Below are 21,722 nucleotides of genomic sequence, written 5' to 3'. Positions count from 1 at the left end.
CTGTTTCGTGACGACAAAGAGAAGCCTTTAACTGCAAAATGGTATGAAACTCGTCGGAATATTAAGAAAGCTTTAAGCTTTTACAGAGAGTTACTCGACAAGAAAAAAACTGTAAACAAGCTCTGGCAAGAACATGAAAATGGTCGAAACTCGGGCTTAAAAGTTCATATAAGAGCAGCCAAGGTGGTTGTTAGGACCATGGGGAAATGGGTTAACACTAGTAAGCAAATAGGACCCATTTCAGGGACTAAAATTGTTGACCATTTTTACTGGCGAGGTGAGTACTTAAGTATCGTTGGGCTTCAACATGAGTTTCAAAGAGGAATAGACTACATGAAACTTATCAATGGAAAAATCCTGGCTACAAGCATCGTTGATTCCGGTCGGTACGACAACGTCGATGAGATTTGTTCGGATAAGTTGGTCTATTGCGGCGAAGGTGACAATCCCAATAAAGATCAAAAGCTTGTACGTGGGAACCTTGCGCTGAAGAACAATATGGATGATAAAATGCCGGTGAGGGTGATTCGTAAGGTCAATGATGATGGTAGTGGTGATCGTGGGTGTAACTATAAGTTTGTTTACGATGGATTGTTCTGTGTGACTGAATATTGGAAAGAGAAAGGGAAATTTGGTAAAGAAATTTACAAGTTTTTATTAAGAAAATGTGAAGAGGGTGATATGTGATGTTATTTTGAAAGCTTAAATGCTCGTAGGAGAAGAATTTTGTTTTTTTTTAATAATATATTATAAGTTACGATTATATCTGTTCTTTTTTATATAATATCTATAATTATTTATAGTCTTTTATTAACCTAACATATAAATGGGAGAATAATGTGTTTCAACTTACTTGAATTCACGTATTCCTACATTGATAATAATACTCATAACAACACTCAATCGATAATAATACACTTGAAAGTTAATTTGCTCAAAATGCAAGTGGTGGCAGCGGGAGAGACAAAAAAAAAATTTGGGGGGTAAACTGGAATTAAATTGTATATTTTTATGATAGTAAAAATGTAATTTCATCATTTTAATAGTTTATGTCTTTATAATTTTTAAAGGATTAAATCAAATTCTTATTATTTTCGGGTCAAAATGTAATTTTACCATTATTAATTTAAAATTTTATAAACTATAAATAGCCTAAATGAAAATTTTTCCATTTTACACTTTTTCTTTTCAAAAAATAAATAAAGTGATCTGTATATTTTATAAAAAAATTAGTTATTTCATTAAAAGTTTTATCTATTTATATATTCAAATATAATGACATTGTAACATATAAATTTATTTTTAAAATAAATGAAACAAAATTTCAATTTAATTTTTAATAAATAGTTATTTATGGAATCTTTAACCATTTTGGAAAGCTTTATCAATTAACTTTCTTTTTGTCTAAAAGAGAATTTGATGAAAATTTCCTTTTATTTTTATTCTTTGTATCATAAGTAATGACATAAATTTAAATTTTAAATTTTAAAATATTTTAATTAGATTTTTTCTTTATTAAGAGAATAATAAAATTTGAATTACTGCCCCAAAAAGTTTACTTAAATGGGAAGTGGTAGCTAATAGTTTAATTTTGAAAGCCTTCAAAGCTTTTTAGTATTCTTTTAATTTATAAATTATTAGTATCTCTTGTTGGAGTTTTTAAGGATTTTATTTAATTTAGTGGTGTTTAAATTTGGTTAAAATCGAATTAATTGATCGAATCGATCTAATTCAAGTAATCGGTCGATTAATTGATTTAATTTGGTCGAAAATCAATTATTAATTTTTAAAAGAATTCAGTTAATACTAGTTCAATTCAGTTAACCGTTCGAACACGTCAATTTAATGAAGGAAATGAAGATGATAAAGATGAGAGAGACAATAACTCATGGTCTTATATTTAGGGGACATGCATATGCCATGGCCTCTCTCTTGGAAAATTTCCTTTTTAAACCTTTTAAAAATTGTAAAGTTTAAGTTAATATATTGTAAATTTGTACTTTAATATTCAAAATTAATAAAATTATGATTTAACCCGTATAAAAACAGTAAAAATATAAGTCAATTCAATAACAAAATTATATCTTAGCATTCATAAAGTTTATAATTTAACTTTGGCCCCCAAGAAAAAAAATAGCTTTGTCCCTGTAATGTTTGATTCCTAAGCGTTTTGCTCTCTTTATTAAAAAAATTAATCTATGTACATTAGGTCAAAAAGTAAATTGGTCTTCCGTTAAAAATTCCATCTATTTCTACTATGAAGTGAAGACGTGGCTAACATAGTAAGTAGGTTCATCCTCGAATAATTATTAAAATTTTTATTTACTTTTAGGATTTTTTATTTTTATTTTATTAGTAAATAGTAAATAGTAAATTTATAACAATTATAAGAAAACATTAGAAACTAGAGCATTCTATCTGTGACCAACAAAGACTATCGAATATCCTCTTCTAAAAAGTCCCTCACATAATTTAGAAGATTGTAAAAAATAATCAGTTGATCCATCACGTCACCATTTGCCTTAGCAATGCAGTCTGCAACTTTATTGGCATCCCTCTGAATATGTCTAAACTTAACTTCCTAAGATTTCAAACACCAGTCATGAATGCATTTGATTTCATCAACATTACTCATTGATGTCCAACCATTCCGAATGAATTCAATCAACATTATATTATCACTTTCTAATTCAACTTGCCTGAATCTTGAGTTCCAAGCCAATTCTATACCTTCTAAAATTGCTTTAACTTCTACTTGTAAAATACCAATCAAACCAACTGTCATTTTGAGGCCTACCAACCAGCCACCACTAGAAACCTCTTCATTGCCTCTCCAATAGCCACCTTCGAGATTTGCCTTGCCACCGATCCATCAACATCAACTTTAACCCATACTAACCCAAGTAGTTGCCCCCTTCCTGCTGTCATAGACGTACAGGCCCATTGGTTAATGAACTCTTTAGCCACGAATGATTTTGTCCATGCCTTGGCTGAGCTGATTAATTCAGAGCTACTCTCACTAGAATGACTGAAAGTAAAACCATTCATGTTTTTCCAAATAAACCAGCAAATAATGGAAAAGGACGTAGCCCACTCACCTACATAAGACAACAGATTGCCTTCATTCTTGATATTCCATAGTACCAACCTTTTTCTTGGCAAGCTGAAACAAATGTCTCGGGCCTTGTTGGCAAAACATTTATCCACACCATACTGACAAATCCACAATCTCTAAATTGTCGATTCCACAACAACACTATTAGAGGTGTACATGGCCCGGGTTGGGTTAGGATTAACTAAAAATTTATGCCCGTTTGTTAGGCCAGATCCGACCCGAAAAATGAGACTAAAATTTTGCCCGAGCCCAACCCGGATAAAAATGTTAAAATCCGGGCTCGACCCAGCCTGCTCATATTAATTTTTATATAATTTAAAAATATATAATACATCAAAAATACTAAAAATATCAAAATAAATATTTTCCAATAAATTGAAAATAAATTTTAAAAAATATGTATACTTAAATAACACTAAAATAGATGCAACTTAACAAGTAAATACCTCTAAAATAATAATAAAATTAACAGATGTATTTAAAATAATAGCAAAATTAACAATAAAATAAGTTTTATACAATATCCAAACAATAACAACAAAATAGTAACAACATAGTAGTAAAATAGTAGCAAAATAGGGAGAAAACAATAAGAAATAATATTAAAAAATAATTTTTTTTGTCATTTAGTGAATTCAGGTTGAACCCGAGCCAAAAATGCCTTACCCGAGACTCGGCTCGTTTTTTAAACAGGTATTTTTTTGTCCAAACCCATTCTTCAGTCCTATATAGTTCGCCAATCATATTATCACTTAGTTTATTATTTTTAATAAATAAAGTAAAATAGAATCCGCCTAAGATGTGAAAATGGCTGGATTAACTGCGCGTCGATAGTGACAACCAAAAAATATATTTAGCATTGGCTTATCAGTCCAACTTTACTAAAAAGGGAAATTGTTGAAAGTTCATACAGTACTGTTATTAATTTGATTTGATGTTGATCCAAAGCAAGAATCACTGCTGTTCATCATTATGTTTTATCTGCTAGTTTCGGATTCACAGAGTCTTTTGACAAAAGCTGTCAACTCATCACATCATAAAATTAAATACCAATCAGATTTTTTTTACCATTAAGATATATCATATGGTTGCTAACTAATTATTTCATTTATTTTGATCTCCCCTTAATCACTCGCTTTGAAACGAAAGGCACTAACTTTCTACGCTTCCAAGCATCCATTGTTTTCAAGATATTAAGACATCCGCTTTTTAAATTTGAGCATTTTCATAACGTGAGTGTACTTCTAAAACAATAAGAAATCTATTTAGGCATAATAATCTCGTATTAATAGAGATAATAAGGCCTCTTCTATAAATACCCTAAAGAGAGATAAAAGAAGGGATCGATTTTTTAGCATCCTGAAATCACTTTGAGCGAATGTCTTATTGATGAGTTTGTCTTCTTATCCCTATTTTGGCTCTCAATCTCCTCTTTATCCCTATTCTTGTCCCTATCTTGATCTCCTCGTTGTCTTCCCCCTGTTGAACGTGTTATATAAAAAAAATGTCATACATAAATACGATCATATCCGACCCATAATTTAATTTATCAAGTCTAATTGTATTTATGATTTCGAGGAGAAAATATACTTTTGATGATTAATCTTTTTTGGGTTAATATAAATTTTAATCTCTAAAAGTGATAATTAAATCCACTTTAGTACTTAATTTCTTTGTTCACTTTAATACTTGCATTTAGCAACTAGGTTTATTTTAATTCATGAGCTTAACAAATGTAAAAGTTTGATAACGCGGCATTTTGAGATTGTGCCGCAACATCAAATTTTGATGGAATCCAAGTTCAAGAGCCAAAGTGAACGTAGTTTTCAAATTCAGGTACCAATATGGATAAAAAAAATGTAAATACCTAAATGGACTTAATTATCAAATTTAGGGACTAAAAATTATATTAACCCTTCTCTTTTATGGGGCATTTTTTTTATAATGGAACCAAAAAAGTCGTGGGTTCAATAGTCCAAAAGTAAACAAGGCTGTGACGCAATGGGTCAACAACCCGACCCGCTTTGAGATTGACGGTTTGTTCATGCATTTGGTTAAGATGTTTTATACATTCACTAAAGGCATAATGAGTTTTGGCCCTCCATCTTTATAAAAAAATCACTTTAACCCTTTATTTATTTTTCGCCTCTTTTTTCTCTTAAATTTATATTTTTTGTCAAATCACCCTAAATGGATGGAAAAATTAATATTTGTTGACTTTGCTAACATTGTATATATGTGGATTGCCACGTAGATAATATGTCAACATTTAAGTAATTTTTTAAAATTTAAAAATATTAAAAATATTTTTTATAATGTTTTTAATAATTTTAATGATTTTTAATTTAAAAAAATAAAGTTTGAATTTTTAAATTTTGAAAAAAATTAATTAAATGTTGATATGTCATCCACGTGGTAATCCACATGTATGTAATGTCAACAAAATTGAAAAAACGTTAATTTTTCATTCATTTTGGTATGATTTAACAAAAATTGAAAAGTTAAAGGCTAGAAAAGGCAAAAAAAATGTTCTCACTTCGCCCCTGCTTTCTTTATAGCAATGTAACTAAAAGAATAGCATTGGAATAAATCTAAATTTAACCAATAAATTTTAACAATATTAACAATTGAACTGAATTTTAAAAATATAAAAATAAAAGATTAAATTAAAAAAAGTACACAAACTAAATTTCAAATTTACTAAAAATAAAAGGACTTATGACAAAGTTAATTATAAGATTAAAAAATGAAAAAAAAAAAGAGAGAGACTCATATCATCTATTCATTATTATTTTAATTGATTGCAAACTAGATGCTTGACTTCTCATTGGTCCACATGTGTTCCACATATTGGTCATCATGTTAAATAAATAATAGATTATTAAAATAATAATAATGAAGAAGTTAAAAGATATGTACTTTGTACCAAGCAAGTGAAGGTGACCCATTTTCTATATTTTATTCCAATATTGCCCACCAATTCAATTTCATTTCTTATTGGCACCAAACTTTTTTTCTTAATTTTTAATATATAATTATATAAAGACTGTTTGGGAAAAAAGGAAAAATAGACATTTACCAAATACCAAAATAAAATTAAAAAGTACAAATGCTTGGAGTCAATTAAATTGCTATTTTATTGGGTTTAAGGGCATGCAATTTTATAATTACTACATTAACTTAGTACTTAATCAATACAATATTTTATTAAAAGGCTTGATATTGTGTGATTTGGGAAAATAATTAAATCACATTAACTTACAACTACAACTATACATTGACAACTGAGCAGATTGGAATTAATATATATATATATATATAGATTTCAATATTCACATAGAAAGCTCTAATTAGGTGAGTTCACAGTTTGGTTAAAATCGAATTAATCGATCTAAGGTCGATGGTCAAATTTAATTCGGTCGGAGATTGATTAATGATTTTTCAAAATTTCGATTATCGATTAATTTAGTTCGAAATTGGATAACTAACCAATTACTCGAAACAGATAACATATATTATATATACCCATTTAAAGGTTTTAATGTCTTATTTGTTCTATTTAAAGTTTTTTAAACTACTAAAAAAAGAAAATAAACATTAACGATGTATTTTTTTATATGTTTTATACTTAGTTTAATTAAAAGACAAAAACATATAAATTTCGGTTAATTTGACTAAGTGATTGAATTGATTGAAATATTTCGGTTTGGTTAATGTATTTGAAAAAAAAATCGGTTCGATTAACGGTTAATTTTTTTTTACATTTCGGGTAATTCAATTAATGATCATCCGATTCGGGTATTAACTGAACTAAACGTCTGAACATCCCTAACTCTAATTGCTAAAAATATTAAAAGAAAAGTAAGAAAAAAAAAACTTGGATGCGTATAATATAAATTACTCCAAGAATTATAATTTATAATTATACCATTAATTATAATTAGAATCAAATATATGTATTTTTTATAATTTTGTTTTAGAAGAAAATAATTATTCATAGAGAATTATATATAATAATGTTTCGAAGTTACAACTAAAATTCGAAAAGTCACGTATGTGTAATAAAAATCAACCAAGACAATGTATAAATCAGCTACAACTACAATTAATATATTTGTATACTTACAATTAGAATTGAATTATTATAATACATGAGTACATGGGCTGATAATAAAAATATATTCAAATTTATATCGGGATAAATTCTGACACGATCTATATATGTAATAAGACTTAAAATCACAATAAGATTTAAGCTCAAGACTCACACATGCATAAATACGTATTTTGAAAGTTTGAAAGTTTCCATTTAAGTCACCGAGCTAATAAAAGCTCTCATTGCCTTCTTTTCTACAGTTTAATTTTTTTTTCATGAAATAACTTTCTTCTCTAGTCTCCGACATTGACTGTTAGATTGCCTTGGATCTAAAGTATGTTCTTTTACTCATCGATAGTTACCAATCTACTATACCTTTAAAAATAAAACTTAACAACTCTATGATTTAAATAAAAATTTCAAATAAACTTAAATGAAAATTTTTAAATAGTTCAGTGTATTTTGTAAATTTTAAAATTGAATAATCAAAACGTAAAATTACTAATAATTTAATTAGTAATTTATAAAATAATAAAATAACTAATAATTTTAATAATTTTATTTTAAAATAAAAAAAGTGTTATAAAAAGAAAAGAATGAGATATATAAGGTATACACGTTGCTTTATCTTTTCCCTTATTTTCTCTTCCTATTCGGCTTGCCAACAAAAAAGGTAATTTAAAATTGACTTTAAAAAGAGTCCTAATTCAAGTCGGTGCGTCAATTTTAGTAGAAAAATTTAGATAAAAGATTAAAAAAACCCTTTAAATTCAAAAATTAAATTAAATTTTTAAAAAAAAGGAGAGAGAGAGAGGGAAAAAAAAAGATGAGTGTTGTAAAAAATTCAGCACTAGTTAATACACAAAGAGAGAAAGAAGGGCATATGCATTGCCCACCATTAACGCTTGCCTATCAATCCACACCCTTTGCAAAGCTATTATTTGGTGGTGGTGGTGGTGTTGTTGTTGGTGAGTGGAGATTTACAGATAAGAGAAAGAGATTGAAAAAGAAGACGGAGAAGAAAAGTACCCAAAGTTAGAAATTTCATTGGTCTTCTTTTTTTTGTCATTTTTTTGGGTTCTTCTCCAGATGCTCTTTCAATGGGGAAAAATGAGGACCCAAATCTACAGCAACAAAGAGAACAGAGCCTTGAATCAGGGAACAATGAAGGGCATTCGAGATTCTTGTGTGGGATGGTTTTGTCGAGGATTTCCAATGAGTTTAGTTTCAGATGTGTTTTTGTTTTGTTCCTTAGCTTGTCGGTTTTGTTGCCTGGGATCTTTTGGATCCTCCCTTTTCGTTCTTCAAACTCTGGGTTTGAAGCTAAGCTAGCTATGAAGCTCAGTGGTAAAGACTTCTTTCAAAATTTAGTTTCTCTTGTTCTTTGTGTAATTAGGGTTTAATTTTGAAATGTTTAGTTTGTTTTAATTAACGGGTAAGTTGATTTTCATTGCATTTGTTTCGAGTTTAATTCAGATCTTTAATTGTTGAGAACTATTTGGTATCCCCTCATTGATGTCTCATTTACCTTGTAATTATGTTTCAACTTTCAATTAGGAATTATTGATTGCCCCTGTTGTAAATTGACTATTGATATTTCATTGATCCCTAGGTACTTGTAAATGACTTAGAGATCCAAAATTGATTTGGATCTAACTCGATTGTCAATTGAAGATTGAACATAAGTTTTCCGCCGATTTTGCCTTGTTGTTTTGTTGGATGATATTGGCAGAGGCCGAAAGGGGCATACATTTGTTTAACCTTCTTCTAGAATTTCATTGACAAGATGTTCATTTTATTGCTGTTTGTTTTTATGACAAAAATGTGGTTCCAATTAAGATTGTATCATAGGAAGTGATTGTTTTACTATATTTAGAGCATTTCTCCTTTTAGCAATAGGAGCAAACACTTTATGGTTTGTTTCAATGCTTTCTTCCCCTTATCTTGTAAATAAAAGTGTCAAATTTATGAGACAAGAGCTATGTTTTATTGTTTTTCATACCTTAAAATGATCACTGGTTGATCACATACAAATGGATGATTTAATGTCGTGCCATTATATGAGTAATCGTTTCTTTTTTTGAATTCAATGGTATTTACATCACAATGAATGACCTTTTTTTCCTTTGCAGCCCCAGTTCATGCATGTTTTACACTTCAAAAACCAGTTTCCGAGCTTGTTGATCATATTCAAAAGTTGGAGTATGATATCTATGAAGAAATAGGAGTTCCGGAGACGAAGGTTTCGGTCTTAACTTCTTTCCTCACATATATTTACCTCTATATTACGTGAAAAGTTTATCTAAAAGCTACTCATTCAACAGGTGGCTATCTTATCCATGCATCCATCGGGTGAATCTAACTCTACTAATGTCGTGTTTGGTTTTCTTTCCAATCCCGTGCATCATCCTATAAGTCCAGTAGCCCTTAGCGTGCTGAGATCATCTTTAATCGAGCTGTTCCTCAGGCGATCCAATCTGACTTTGACAACTCCGATTTTTGGACAGCCTTCTAAGTTTGAGATTTTAAAGTTTCGTGGGGGCATCACGGTAATTCCTGTACAATCTGCTTCCATATTTCAGATAACCCAGTTTCTATTTAACTTTACACTGTATAACTCGATATCTGAAATTGAACACAAATGCATCGAGTTAAGGGATCAGCTGAAGTACGGTCTACATTTGAGGTCTTATGAGGTATGGTAAACTCGAACTAGCTGCTTCATTTTGTGTTATGTGTTAATAACTGCATCTTTTATTTGTTTGTTGCAGAACTTGTTTGTGCGATTAACGAACAAAAATGGCTCCACAATGTCGTCGCCAGTCATAGTTCAGGCTTCGGTGATAGATAGTTTTGGTAACATGCTGCCTCAGAGATTAAAGCAGTTGGCTCAAACCATCACGCACTCTCCCGCAAGGAATCTCGGTCTCAATAACTCGGACTTTGGTAAAGTTAAAAGCATTAGCTTATCATCTTATTTGAAGGGTACACTTCATGCTAGCCCTCCCACTCCTTCACCGACTTCAGCTCCAAAGCCATCAGTTTCACTGCATCCTAATTTTGCTCCAACTCACCCGCCAAGATTGTCACCCAAGATTCATCGTTTTCCGCCTTGTCCTATGTGCAATACTGCTTCTCCATCTGCTCATCGTCCCCTTCATTCGCCATCTCCCACTCCTCCAATCTCCCCTGCATCTTCTAGTGTAGTGGCACATCCCCCTCCCCCTTGTCCGTACTCTCGTCCCGCAGTTCCACCAAGTCCTCCATCCAAATCCTATTCTAATGTAATTCCTAAGCACCCACCGTTAATGAGCCCCCGATCACAGTTGTCCCCCCCAAATCTACCACCAATAGCTTCAGTGTCTTATGGGTCTCGTCCCGGCCAAGGTATGGAGCACACAAAAGGGCCAGTTTCTGCACCGGTTGCTAAGTCTCCAGCAGTGCAATCTCCGTCATGTAAGTATCTATGCAAAGTGAAACTACACAATTCTGCTTATGTTCTCTTATAGCATTCGTTAGGATTCAATCAGTTGGACATGCATTTTAGCTTATTGTAATGACTGTTTTCATGATTGTTGTCTGCAGCCGTAGCAGTACGTGTTTCCCTCAAGGAATTCCATTTATTAGGAGTATTGGGAGTCTTAATCTTTCATCAACTTTTATGATCGAATAGATCCATTCTGTCCCTACCACCCGAAGTTCCCGAAAGACCGTGGCAGGTGATGTTCATTTCCCAGTTTTGATATATATGGCAAGGATGGTAGAGAAACCACATGTGAATAACCCGAAACCGTCAAAAGATTTCCCTTTTCCTTCAGTTAATGCAATCAATATATATATGTGAACGAGATGGACACATGAACAACTGGTCGAAGCCAGAAAGTTGGCAGGCCACATCTTACTTCACTTAAGACGTCGCTACAAAAGAAAACACAGGATGTTTTTTCCCAAAGGGAATAACTTCCGAACATGGTTTGACTACTTAAGAAACTGGCAGTAACTCGTCGGTTTCAACGAGAACCATCTCTTATATTTAAGTGTAAAGAATATTGTGGTTCATTTTGAGCGACTATAATGTAGGATTAAAAGGCGAAATGTAAAAACTAGTGTTTTATAATACACTGAAGGAAATATGTGGACGAAGAAAAGTATATTATGAATTTATGTTGTTGAATAGCTTCATGTAATGAATGGAATAAATAGAAATTCATGAACATGGAATGGTTCATATTACAAATTGGTCCATTCAGGTCGATGTTTTCTTAAGAGTGGTGCCTGGCAGGTCCAAGTTGGTGTATCCGTGCTGGTCCTAGCTGGCTCAGGACATTGCTTGTCTAACCAGCAAGTCAAAGACAGCTCAACCTAGACAAAACAAAACAGTGTCATATGAAATAAATTAATTGACCGGTTTAGATTTTAATTTATCTAATTGGTTGGTTTGGTTGGCCTATTAAGTTGGTTCAAATTTCTCTTTCATAGAAGTTGGTTTTGGTATGATATATTTATACTGCAAAAATATCTTAAAATAAAAATATATATATATTAGAAGTTTGTTTAAGTTTATTAAAATGGTTATAAATTTTTTTAATAGCTTATAAAACTGAATTAATTATCATAATTGATTTGACGTTTATAGTTTTTGTCAATTCTTTTTTGATAACAAAGAAACAGCTAAAGAGCGTTAACAAGAACTAAATTAACTAGTCAAAATAATCGTAAGATGAAGATCACCCTTGAGAAGCTCCCTTAGAGGGGGTGGGCACTCCTTCAATATTTGCATCTCATCATAATTCCCTTTACCAAGCTTAGTCATCCAATCATCTACTTTGTTATAATTCCTGGAGATGTATTGAGGTTGAACCATCCAATCACAACATAAGAGTTGTTTGATTAGACGTAACTCAGATAGCATAAAATGGTTTCAATTGCTAAAGCATTATCACATTCCAAGATTAGTTGTCTATATCCCATTTTTTTGTCAATTTGATTTGAGGGTAATTGTGGTTATTAATTTATAAAAGAAAATCAAATAGCTTTTTTAATGGGAAAATATTCATTTTAATAATATTGGCACGATAATCAAAGTTAATAAAAATTCAAAAGATTATTATGAAGTATACGTGGATTGTTGTGCAAATTATGGTGTTTAAAAATTTAAAATGTTAGTAGTACTTGTATTAAATTTATTGGATTCTTTTTTAAAATAATGATTAACTTAATAAAAATGTAAATATTAAAAAATAAATTTATTATTATATTAATTAAATTGATTTGCTTACCCAATAAACTGTCTGCAGAGGCTTTCCAAAGGAACATGAAGAGTGAAATCATCATTTGTAAATTGAAAAAATTGTTGATTTCCCATGAAAGCTGGAAGTTGTTTAAGAGCATACATCTTTCAATCTAAGATGAGAGAGTTAAAAGAACAATCAATCTTTTTTTTCTTTCTCCTTTTGACGGAAGGAAGTGGAAAGAAAGGGAGTGAGTACCTTGTTGGAGAAGGAACCCTAAGGCGGAGCTGGTGGCGGAGATAAGCTGTTGTGGTGATAACATTGGCGCCTTTGGTTCCAGCTTTTGATGATGGTGATGCTGGTACCAGCTCCCATAAGTCCCACCGGAGGTGTGGTGATAACCTCTCATTTATTTTATTTTTTGTGGTTATTTTTGGTGTATTTGGAATTTAGTCTTTTTAATTTTATTTGTAGAAATTTAATCTTTTACTTTTTAGATTTTAAAATTTAAGTCAAATTGCTGACAATTAAAATTCTTTTATCAAAGTCATTGGTATTACATTTTGAAACGAGAGAAAAAACTCACTTAGTAATCTTATAACAGAAAAAGTTTAAAAGTTTGACTTACATTTTAAATCTAAAAGTTAAAATAAAATTGAAAGAACTAAATTTCAAATGTATATTTTCACATTTTACATATATTTTTTATTATTAGTGTTTTTTTAAATTTATTAATGAAATGTTTAATAAATGACTATATAACATTAAATCTAGCAGTGGGGACTTTAATGAATATTTACATAAATATCTCCTTTCCTGCAAGAACTAACTATAAGATAACAAGCATATACTAATTTTTATTTTTCTGGTCTTCATCTGTTAAGAAACTGCAAATATATAAGAACCCAATTAAAAAAATTACTAACAACAACAACAAAAAAAAAATCATGAAAAAATGAAAAATTTATGATTTTCTTTGCTGAAGTACTGAAAATTGGAACATTTTGCAGAACAGACATACCAGTTAAAGCTCCAATATATCTTGTAGTAATTATTTTGCCATCAATGTTGTCTTGAATGTTAGTATATAATAGAAAGTCTATATATATATATATATATACATACCTGCCTTGTAAAGTTGTTGAAATTATTACCAAAGTTTGCAGGCTGTTGATATATTTAAAGACAGTGAAGCTATAAAATGAACCATGATGGCCACCATGAGCTTGCTGTGGATTAATCACTTGTAAATGTTAGTAATACATGTATATATGTATATGTAAATATATACGTAAAAACCATAAACATGTAATAGATTAAGCTCTGGCAATAGATCCTACATTCGCGAGTGAAATTATTTGTATTGAATGTGCTATCGAGGAAATCAATATATCGTTGTGTCCAATGAGAGAATGCACGAAATGGCCTAGAAGAAAGGAACTGAGTTCGTAACCAGGTTAATCCGTTTGCCAGATCGTCGGCCCCAAAACCGATGTCCCGAAAAACGACATCATCGGTCGTGGGATCGGTGTCGTCTTTGATCTCGTAGCGACAAACGGGGCAGGTGTTGTGAATGCTCAACCAAGGGACGATACAATCGGAATGATACAAGTGCTTGCATGGTAACTCTCGTGCTTCTCCGCTAATCTCGAACTCATCCTTACAAATAGGACAATGTGTAGCGTTGGTAAGGTGGTATTCGGTGATTATCACCACCGGCAAGGCCTCGATGGCTGACGCAGCTGCCGGTGGTGGACCCGGCCTATCGTCTTCCGTTAAGCCTTCGAGCAAACCATCCAAGTCGTCGTTGCTGACTGTATCTCGGGGTGCAACGATAGGACTCGGCTGCGGTCGTGGTGGTTCGACGAGAGTGACCCAAGGTCCAGTTTCAGGAATTGGTCGATCCCAACGAGCTCTTCCACTTTGCCGCGGCCTGGTGGGGTCAGGAGCGGCGGCCAAAGTATCTAATAACCTACGAGTGGTTTCATACGGTTCAAGGCCATGATTAACTCTAAGTCTAGACCTTGAAACATCAAGCTCTTGATGAAGTTGACGAAAACAATCAGGACAATAACGTTCAAAAACATTTGAATTTGAAAACCTTACGGTTCGTTGACAATGGAGACACCAGAAATAATGGTAGGTTCTCATCCTTCGGACACCGTTTACTGTAACACCAGGACGACGGTGGCTGTTCAAAGACATGTTTTTTCTTTTGGCTATGAAAATGGGGATTAATTGTGTGTTTTAAAAATAGGATTTTTCAGATTATGGAAGAAGAATTCATATCTCTTTATATACGTAATGTGAAGGGAAAAAGAATACCTTGTAGACATGCAACAAGGGATTCCTTTTTTCTCTTTTTCCTTGATTTGTATTTGTTAATTAAAATTTTTCCCAGTTTTGTCTAACTTGTAGGAAATGTAAAGGATGATTGATAATTGATGTTAACTCGTTGCATAGTTTTTGTTTTCTCATTACAATTAACAAATACTTTTAATAGAAAATAGGTATAATGATAACTTTAGTCCTTAAATGTTTTTCATTTTTTCATTTTAGTGCTAATTTCTTTTATCAGTTTGGTTCTCAATTTCCAAAATTTAGTGAAATTGCAGTTTTTAGATGGAAGAGTATATGGATCAAATTGTAAACATATATGCCATGTTAAAAAAAAAAAGAAATAGTCATCATAAATTTTGTTAACACGTTATTTTTTAATGTGTAAGTCCAAATTGTTCGTGCGATAGATACACGTATTTACAAATTGATTTGTATACTCCACATCGGATTTAAACTACATTTAACTCCGAAATCGATGGCTAAGCTGACTAGGGTTCCTGACTGAGAGAATGCTAATATTTTAATAATTCAATTAGAATGTATTGTAGTTGAGGGACCAATTTAAAATTTGACTGATAATTTGGGACACTTGGCGGAATTAATCCTAAAGGATTAAATTGTAAATTCAATCCCAAACAAATTGGTGGCTGGAATTTATAGTTTCACTTCCTTCGATATGGCCCAAGAAAATGAGTCCACAACTCGACAAAACGACATGACCCAAACTCACGGAGCCGGCTAATTCTACTCGTTAAAAACTCACCCGAGTCAACTCAGTTATTGCCAATCTGATTGGGTTGGGTTGGGTTGGGTTGGGTCTGGCTTGTAATCGGCAAAACAAAATCCATCAAAAAACCCCACCAATCCCTTTGTTCCCCTTTCTCTTGGCTTTCTCTCACTCTCGTGAGAGGGAAAAATATAACCAACCAACTTTCTCGCCATCCAAACACCAAAAAGGAAAATGTCTCATATAGTATTCCAAACCTCTCAACTTCCCAAGACGTTGTTATTAAAACCGAGTCTACCACCTCCGGTTCATTCTTTAGCAGGTAAACCTAGAAAGAATCTTACGGTGGTGAAATGTTCGTCTTCTTCTTTAATCGACGGTGGAGATTCCTCCGTCGCTGCTCTCGAGCGATGTTTCTCGGCACCACCGGCTCCAGTGGAGACCAGTTCTTCAGGTTCAGGTGATGTTGGACCGGTTATGAAAGGAGGAAAATACGGTGCGTTTGGTGCGGTTACTTTGGAGAAAGGGAAGCTTGATATGTCTCAGAAACAGTCGACTTCTAGCCCTGAGGTTGGATTTCAAAATTTTAGCTTTAGCTTAATAAGTGTTAATTAAAGCTTAATTTGAAAATGGGATACGAAGTCCTCTTGAAGTTTAGCTTAATTGAGCTTAATTTCTAAGTTAATTGCTTAGTATTTAGGTATTAAAAATTTAGGAGTATTTTAAGACTGAATTATATTTTTAATTAACGATAGAAGGCACTTTCATAAGATTTTTAATATATAGAGAATGAATTGAAATGCAGAATTTAGCCTATTTCTGTTATTTAAGCTTAAAGAAACTAACAGAGTAACTTTCTGCTAGAAGGTCTTCATATTTTCGTTAAATTAGTGAAATTTGAACTGTTTATCTTTCAAAACTTGGGGTTTTAAATATTAGTTTAGGGTCCTTAAAACCTTCTATCAAAAAGTTTATCTTTCAATTCAATTGATTGGATGTAATGTAACCACGTTCTAATTGATATGTTTTAACTAGATGTTCTATCTGACAGAGCCTAGCATAAATCATAATAAAGCTTGATTTTTTCTCGAGTTAAACTAGCTTAATAGACTATTTCTATTCCATCCTTGCAATTCTTCATTATTGTGTGCAAGATAGGAAAAAAGCCCTACAACATACAATGATGAAAATTGAATATGTTTCGGACCGTTTGGTGTTATCTTTGTAAAACTCTTTAAGTTAAACGTTTGCATTGTTAAATTAGGAACAAAGTTAATTTTGTTTGAATTTAATGTTTTTAAATATCCTACCTACTTGTGATTCGGCATGCATGATTTACATATGAAATTGAATACAGGGTTAGTTATGCACCAGGTTTATGCTATTTTATTGTTCAGGCATCTGTGTGCGTGTGTATGCTACCGTTTGTCGGTTGAGTATGAGGATTTGGGTTTAGATGCTTGGCTTATGAACCTCAAGAAATTAGTTGCTAGTGTTTTCAGCACGAGGTTCGATTTTTTAAATTGTAAATCAGATGTTTATTTCTTGGAGTTGCTTATTATTTGTTTCCTTGATGACTTTGTCCAAAAATTTGGAAGGATCAACTAATATGTTTGAAATTACAGCTTGCAACTGGGGGAGGTGGTGGAGATATTGGAAAGAAAATTAATCATGGAGGTGGAGATGGAGGTGATGATGATGGAGATGATGATGATTATTTTGATGACTTTGATGATGATGGGGAGGGAGATGAGGATGGACTCTTTAGAAGGCGGATGTTTCTGGAAGAGGTAAGAGATCAAAGTCTAGCAGATTCATTATACATATTTAATGACTTAATCAAATGCTTAAAGGATAAATATACACTTGAATTGTTTATTTTCTATTGTTTTCTTTCCAGCTTTTTGATCGAAAATTTGTAGATGCTGTATTGAATGAGTGGCACAAGACAATGATGGACTTGCCTGCTGGCTTCCGACAAGCTTATGAAATGGTTTAGTAACTTTTCTTATTGCTTTATCACACGGTGAAGAACGTTGTTTATGTATCCGATGCTGATTAGGGCTTTTTTGCCTACAGGGATTGGTCAGTTCAGCACAAATGGTAAAGTTCTTAGCAATTAATGCCAGACCAACCACCAGTCGATTTATTTCTCGAACACTCCCACAAGCAATGTCTCGGGCATTTATTGGCAGGTAATCCCTGATATGCTCATATTCACCTCTTAAGGATGTCTCCAGCAATCTGAATGAAATGAATATTTGATCACAGCGTATCTTTGAACTTGTCATATATGCTTATGCACAACCTTTTCTATTCCCAGGATGCTTGCAGATCCTGCCTTTTTATACAGGCTTCTTTTAGAAGAGGTTGCTACTATTGGTTCTTCTGTTTGGTGGGAGTTGAAGAATCGAAAGGATAGGTGGTTTCAAATACGATGACGAGATTCATGCTTGCCCTTTTTATCAATTTCAGTAAATCATACTAATAGACTTGCTTCACTTTGTCTACAGGATTAAGCAAGAATGGGATCTAGCACTTATGAATGTTCTCACGGTAGCAGCTTGCAATGCTCTTGTAGTTTGGTCTCTTGCTCCTTGTCGTTCTTACGGCAACACCTTCCGGTTTGACTTGCAAAACACATTACAGAAGCTTCCCAACAATATATTTGAAAAGAGTTACCCACTTAGAGAATTTGACTTGCAAAAGAGAATCCATTCTCTTTTCTACAAGGCTGCCGAGTTGTGTATTGTTGGATTAGCTGCTGGAGCAGTGCAAGGCTCTTTTTTGAATTTTCTGGCTAGTAAAAAGAAGGAAAAGTAAGTAGATTTGAGGAAATCTTCAGTTATCCTTTTGTTCCATTTATTTGGGAAGAAAATTTTCTTTCTGTTTGGGGGGCTTCTTTTACTTGATGCATTAATGGTGGCCTTTTTTACTGTTGGCAGGTTATCTGTGTCAATTCCGTCTGTGAGTACCAACGCACTTGGTTATGGTGCTTTTCTCGGACTCTATGCAAACCTTAGATATCAGCTTTTATGTGGATTTGATCAAGCAATGGCCAACTATTTTGATGTCATTGGTGTAGCATTGTTCTTCAGCACAGCTTTAAGGTCTAGTATATTGCATCATTTCGAAAATTTCTAAATCGATTTCTTTTACACTTGGAACTCTTCGGCATTTATGACGTAAATGGAGGTTGTGGTATCTTTTTGCCTCACCAAACTGGTTCTATGCAGGGTCTTGAATGTTCAATTAGGAGAGAGATCGAGGCTGGCTTGGCTAGGTGTCGAGGTGGATCCGCTGGTTCAGTCAGATGACCTCTTGAAGGCTTACAACAGACCTTCTGAGGATGGAACTAGGTCATCCTCTAAATGGTTCATATCCAAGAACGCCATTGTTTCCGGTCTTGGACTTCTTGGCATCAAACAAGGAAACGTTGAATCTGTTGCAGATGGGGAAACTGGAGCTTTGAAGCCCCGGAGAAAGAGGATTGTCCGGAAGAAGGTAACTGCACGCACTACATAGCTACCTGACATAAATTAGCATTTCTGTCCGATTTTGCTGCTTGATGGAGTGAATTCAACATGAAAAGAACCTCCACAAGGTTTGGACTTGCTACGATTTATGTCTAGTGTGGATTATCGGCTTATTAACCGTGACTTGTAGATTACTTTGGGGACGAGTTCTTGAGTACATGTTAAACATTTGTCATATTCAATGAAGTGTTATACTCTGAGTTGAGTCCTTAATAAGTTAAATTGCAAGGGATATTTTTTTGGGAAGATATTTTAGTTCTTAGATGAATGACACTAGAGAATCGTGTAGTTTGATTGTTCAATTAGTTTCTTTATATGTTTTTAGAGTAGGAACGCATAAATAAACTGTTTCCTCATTGTATCTGTTGGCTTACATTGCAATTTTGAATTTTCTGTAACTGTTATTTAGCTTGTCTTTTGCTTGTTGCCCTTTCTCTTTTCTGAAGACTATTAATGGATGTATAATAGTGATATTGAAAACTATTATTACCTCCGTGGATGTGGATGTATCTATTCTTACTCTGCTTTAATTTAATTTTTGCTACTTATCTTTTAATATTTTCAATCTTTTTGAGGGGAATTTCATGTCATTACTAGCAAATATACATGGTGGGGATCATCCAGGCTGGACTTGGGCTATGATATTTATATATCAAAGAATAAATACTTTGTAGATTGTAAGACAAAAGGAGTGCCAAAAACTATATGTTTAGTACAATGTAGTATGATAGAGGCAAAGTATATACTGGTTATGGAACTAAGCAAGGAAGTCTTTTATGGATTCTGCCAACCAGCCGTTCACTGCTTGTTGATTCATCATCTCCCACACGTATTCTCCCGTTTCAACCCATCTTATACTCCTTTAAAGCCAACCAACATCACTCTTACATGCCTCTCACCAAGTTCCTTCCCTGCGTTCGCTTATTTGCTCTTCAATGGCATTGCCTCACAATCCCATTTTACTTTTCTGCATTTTTATTATTTTTGCATCAGGTACCTTTTCTGTTCTTGCCTATTTAGGTGTGAATGTGATATAGTTCAATATTATGAATAGGTTAAATTGTGCTATTGGTCCCTGTACTTTTCAAAAGTTGCGGGTATAAAGATTTCAATTTGGTTAATTTTAGTCATCATTTTTCAAAATTTGAAATTTCAGTCTTGACCAAATGGTAACAGTTAAATCCGTTTTGTTAAATTTTGCTTTTAGTCCTGTATAATGTCTAAAGTTGTAGATTTATCAGTCTTATATTTTTTAAATTTTGAAATTTCAATCTTGACACAAACGACAGTCACAATTAACTTTTTTTGTGAGTAGCATGTAGAAATAGCAAGCTGACATAGCATTATATATGTGACAATATGTTTGCCGCATCAAATTTTGAAAATATCAAAACTTAACTTAATGAATTTAACAAATATTGTTTGATCAGGACTGAAATTTTAAAATTCATATAGTTTAAGGACTAAAAATAATCAAATTAAAATACAGGAACTAAATTCACAACTTCCGTATAGAATTGGGACTATGCCTGATTAAGTGTGATGTGGTTCTATATTATGAATATAACCTCACTGTCATTTATATTTGGTAAGGTGCAACAAAGCCTTCAAATGCCAAAAATTTCACCATTGTGAATCAGTGCAAAGAGACGATATGGCCGGCGATCATCACGGATGGAAGCAACTTCCATGGTGAAGGCTTTACGTTGGAACCAGGCAAAACTGCATTTTACAATGCCCCGGACGGTTGGAGTGGTCGAATATGGGGTAGAACAGGTTGCGATTTCGATAAAACCAGTAACGGAACGTGTCAAACAGGCAACTGTGGTACGTCCGTTAATTGTACAAGCGCTGGTAGTCTCCCAGTTACCATAGCCGAATTCACGCTTGGTGATAATATCGATTACTACGATGTTAGCCTTGTAGATGGCTTTAATTTGCCTATTGTGATCAAACCTGGTGGTGGTAAAGGAAACTGCAGCACTGCTGGTTGTGATGGTGACTTGAGGCAAAATTGTTCGTCCGATCTTAGTTTTAAGAAAAATGGTAAGGTTGTCGGCTGTAGAAGCGCTTGCGACGTGTTCAACACCGATGAATATTGTTGTCGTGGGACATATGAAGATCCGGTTGCTTGTTTGCCTACGAATTATTCAAAGAGTTTCAAACTAGTATGCCCTGCAGCATCTAGTTATGCTTATGATGATCGTGTTAGTATCATAACTTGTTCTGCATCAGATTATATGGTGGCATTTTGTGCAACAAGGTAATGCAACATACATACATACATACATACATACATACATACATACTGATGAGGTTGCTTCTGGTCTTAGGAACAATACAATATGCACATATCATGATGAGAGACTTGTTTGCAGTGTTACATCAAAGGGTTTCAAAGCATTTTCTCATATATGGAGGAGTTTGATGGTGGCATTACCATTGGCTTCCATTTTACAAATTTTATTTTAGTAATTCAATTTGTACCATTTTGAAATCTAATTGGATGCTATGCTTTGTCCTTTTATTTATTTTATTTTTATGGATTTTTTTGGTTCATCTGAAAAAAAAAAACATAATGACTAAAAAGATCCGATTGGAGAACATAGGCTAAACTTGCAAATTTACACATAGTATAGGACTAATTGCAAAAATTAACCCAATGGATTTAACTGCT

At 32.9% G+C, this 21,722-nt stretch overlaps 4 protein-coding genes across 7 annotated transcripts; 3 read left to right on the top strand and 1 right to left on the bottom strand.

Moving 5' to 3' along the window:
* Positions 1–8,011: 8,011 nt before the first annotated feature.
* On the top strand, positions 8,012–11,385 carry LOC105795470 (uncharacterized). Of its 2 annotated transcripts, none has more exons than XM_052628775.1 (5): positions 8,012–8,558; positions 9,344–9,453; positions 9,536–9,760; positions 9,983–10,667; positions 10,797–11,385. In XM_052628775.1, exons 1-5 carry the CDS (start codon positions 8,312–8,314, stop codon positions 10,874–10,876), a joined length of 1,347 nt encoding a protein of 448 aa, XP_052484735.1. In that variant the 5' UTR covers positions 8,012–8,311; the 3' UTR covers positions 10,877–11,385. The 2 variants fall into 2 exon arrangements, with proteins under 2 accessions (XP_052484735.1, XP_012480559.1); XM_012625105.2 differs by having other exon boundaries at positions 9,536–9,907.
* LOC105795471 (probable E3 ubiquitin-protein ligase RHC1A) lies at positions 11,167–14,693 on the bottom strand. 3 transcript variants are annotated; one of them, XM_052628779.1, is made up of 5 exons: positions 13,783–14,693; positions 12,701–13,671; positions 12,491–12,614; positions 11,943–12,049; positions 11,167–11,573 (listed from the first exon to the last, which is right to left on the bottom strand). In XM_052628779.1, the coding sequence occupies exons 1-2, from the start codon at positions 14,645–14,647 to the stop codon at positions 13,637–13,639; spliced, it is 900 nt and encodes a 299-aa protein (XP_052484739.1). In that variant the 5' UTR covers positions 14,648–14,693; the 3' UTR covers positions 11,167–11,573; positions 11,943–12,049; positions 12,491–12,614; positions 12,701–13,636. The 3 variants fall into 3 exon arrangements, with proteins under 3 accessions (XP_052484739.1, XP_052484736.1, XP_052484738.1); XM_052628776.1 differs by having other exon boundaries at positions 12,701–14,693; XM_052628778.1 differs by lacking the exon at positions 11,943–12,049 and having other exon boundaries at positions 12,701–14,693.
* A 953-nt stretch (positions 14,694–15,646) lies between these two features.
* LOC105795467 (protein RETICULATA-RELATED 1, chloroplastic) lies at positions 15,647–19,453 on the top strand. The gene is made up of 8 exons (XM_012625103.2): positions 15,647–16,079; positions 17,135–17,299; positions 17,410–17,502; positions 17,589–17,704; positions 17,833–17,931; positions 18,023–18,328; positions 18,455–18,619; positions 18,746–19,453. Exons 1-8 carry the CDS (start codon positions 15,744–15,746, stop codon positions 19,032–19,034), a joined length of 1,569 nt encoding a protein of 522 aa, XP_012480557.1. The 5' UTR covers positions 15,647–15,743; the 3' UTR covers positions 19,035–19,453.
* A 130-nt stretch (positions 19,454–19,583) lies between these two features.
* Positions 19,584–21,581, top strand: LOC105795469 (pathogenesis-related thaumatin-like protein 3.5). The gene is made up of 3 exons (XM_012625104.2): positions 19,584–20,038; positions 20,639–21,308; positions 21,379–21,581. The coding sequence occupies exons 1-3, from the start codon at positions 19,981–19,983 to the stop codon at positions 21,515–21,517; spliced, it is 867 nt and encodes a 288-aa protein (XP_012480558.1). The 5' UTR covers positions 19,584–19,980; the 3' UTR covers positions 21,518–21,581.
* Positions 21,582–21,722: the final 141 nt, after the last annotated feature.

This window comes from Gossypium raimondii, chromosome 3 (assembly GCF_025698545.1).
Source record: "Gossypium raimondii isolate GPD5lz chromosome 3, ASM2569854v1, whole genome shotgun sequence".
In the NCBI taxonomy this organism is placed as follows: domain Eukaryota; kingdom Viridiplantae; phylum Streptophyta; class Magnoliopsida; order Malvales; family Malvaceae; genus Gossypium; species Gossypium raimondii.
This window is presented reverse-complemented; position numbering and strand designations above follow the sequence as displayed.

Bases quoted from the DNA above. Each gene is read 5' to 3' on its own strand.
- LOC105795470 (XM_012625105.2), top strand. From the start codon at position 8,312: ATGGGGAAAAATGAGGACCCAAATCTACAGCAACAAAGAGAACAGAGC. The intron at 8,559-9,343 runs GTAAAGACTTCT...TTTCCTTTGCAG, and splicing joins GCTAGCTATGAAGCTCAGTG to CCCCAGTTCATGCATGTTTT. The intron at 10,668-10,796 runs GTAAGTATCTAT...TGTTGTCTGCAG, and splicing joins AGCAGTGCAATCTCCGTCAT to CCGTAGCAGTACGTGTTTCC.
- LOC105795471 (XM_052628776.1), bottom strand. From the start codon at position 14,647: ATGTCTTTGAACAGCCACCGTCGTCCTGGTGTTACAGTAAACGGTGTC.
- LOC105795467 (XM_012625103.2), top strand. From the start codon at position 15,744: ATGTCTCATATAGTATTCCAAACCTCTCAACTTCCCAAGACGTTGTTA. The intron at 17,705-17,832 runs GTAATCCCTGAT...TTCTATTCCCAG, and splicing joins TCTCGGGCATTTATTGGCAG to GATGCTTGCAGATCCTGCCT. The intron at 18,620-18,745 runs GTCTAGTATATT...GGTTCTATGCAG, and splicing joins TTCTTCAGCACAGCTTTAAG to GGTCTTGAATGTTCAATTAG.
- LOC105795469 (XM_012625104.2), top strand. From the start codon at position 19,981: ATGGCATTGCCTCACAATCCCATTTTACTTTTCTGCATTTTTATTATT. The intron at 20,039-20,638 runs GTACCTTTTCTG...ATATTTGGTAAG, and splicing joins TTTTATTATTTTTGCATCAG to GTGCAACAAAGCCTTCAAAT. The intron at 21,309-21,378 runs GTAATGCAACAT...TTCTGGTCTTAG, and splicing joins GTGGCATTTTGTGCAACAAG to GAACAATACAATATGCACAT.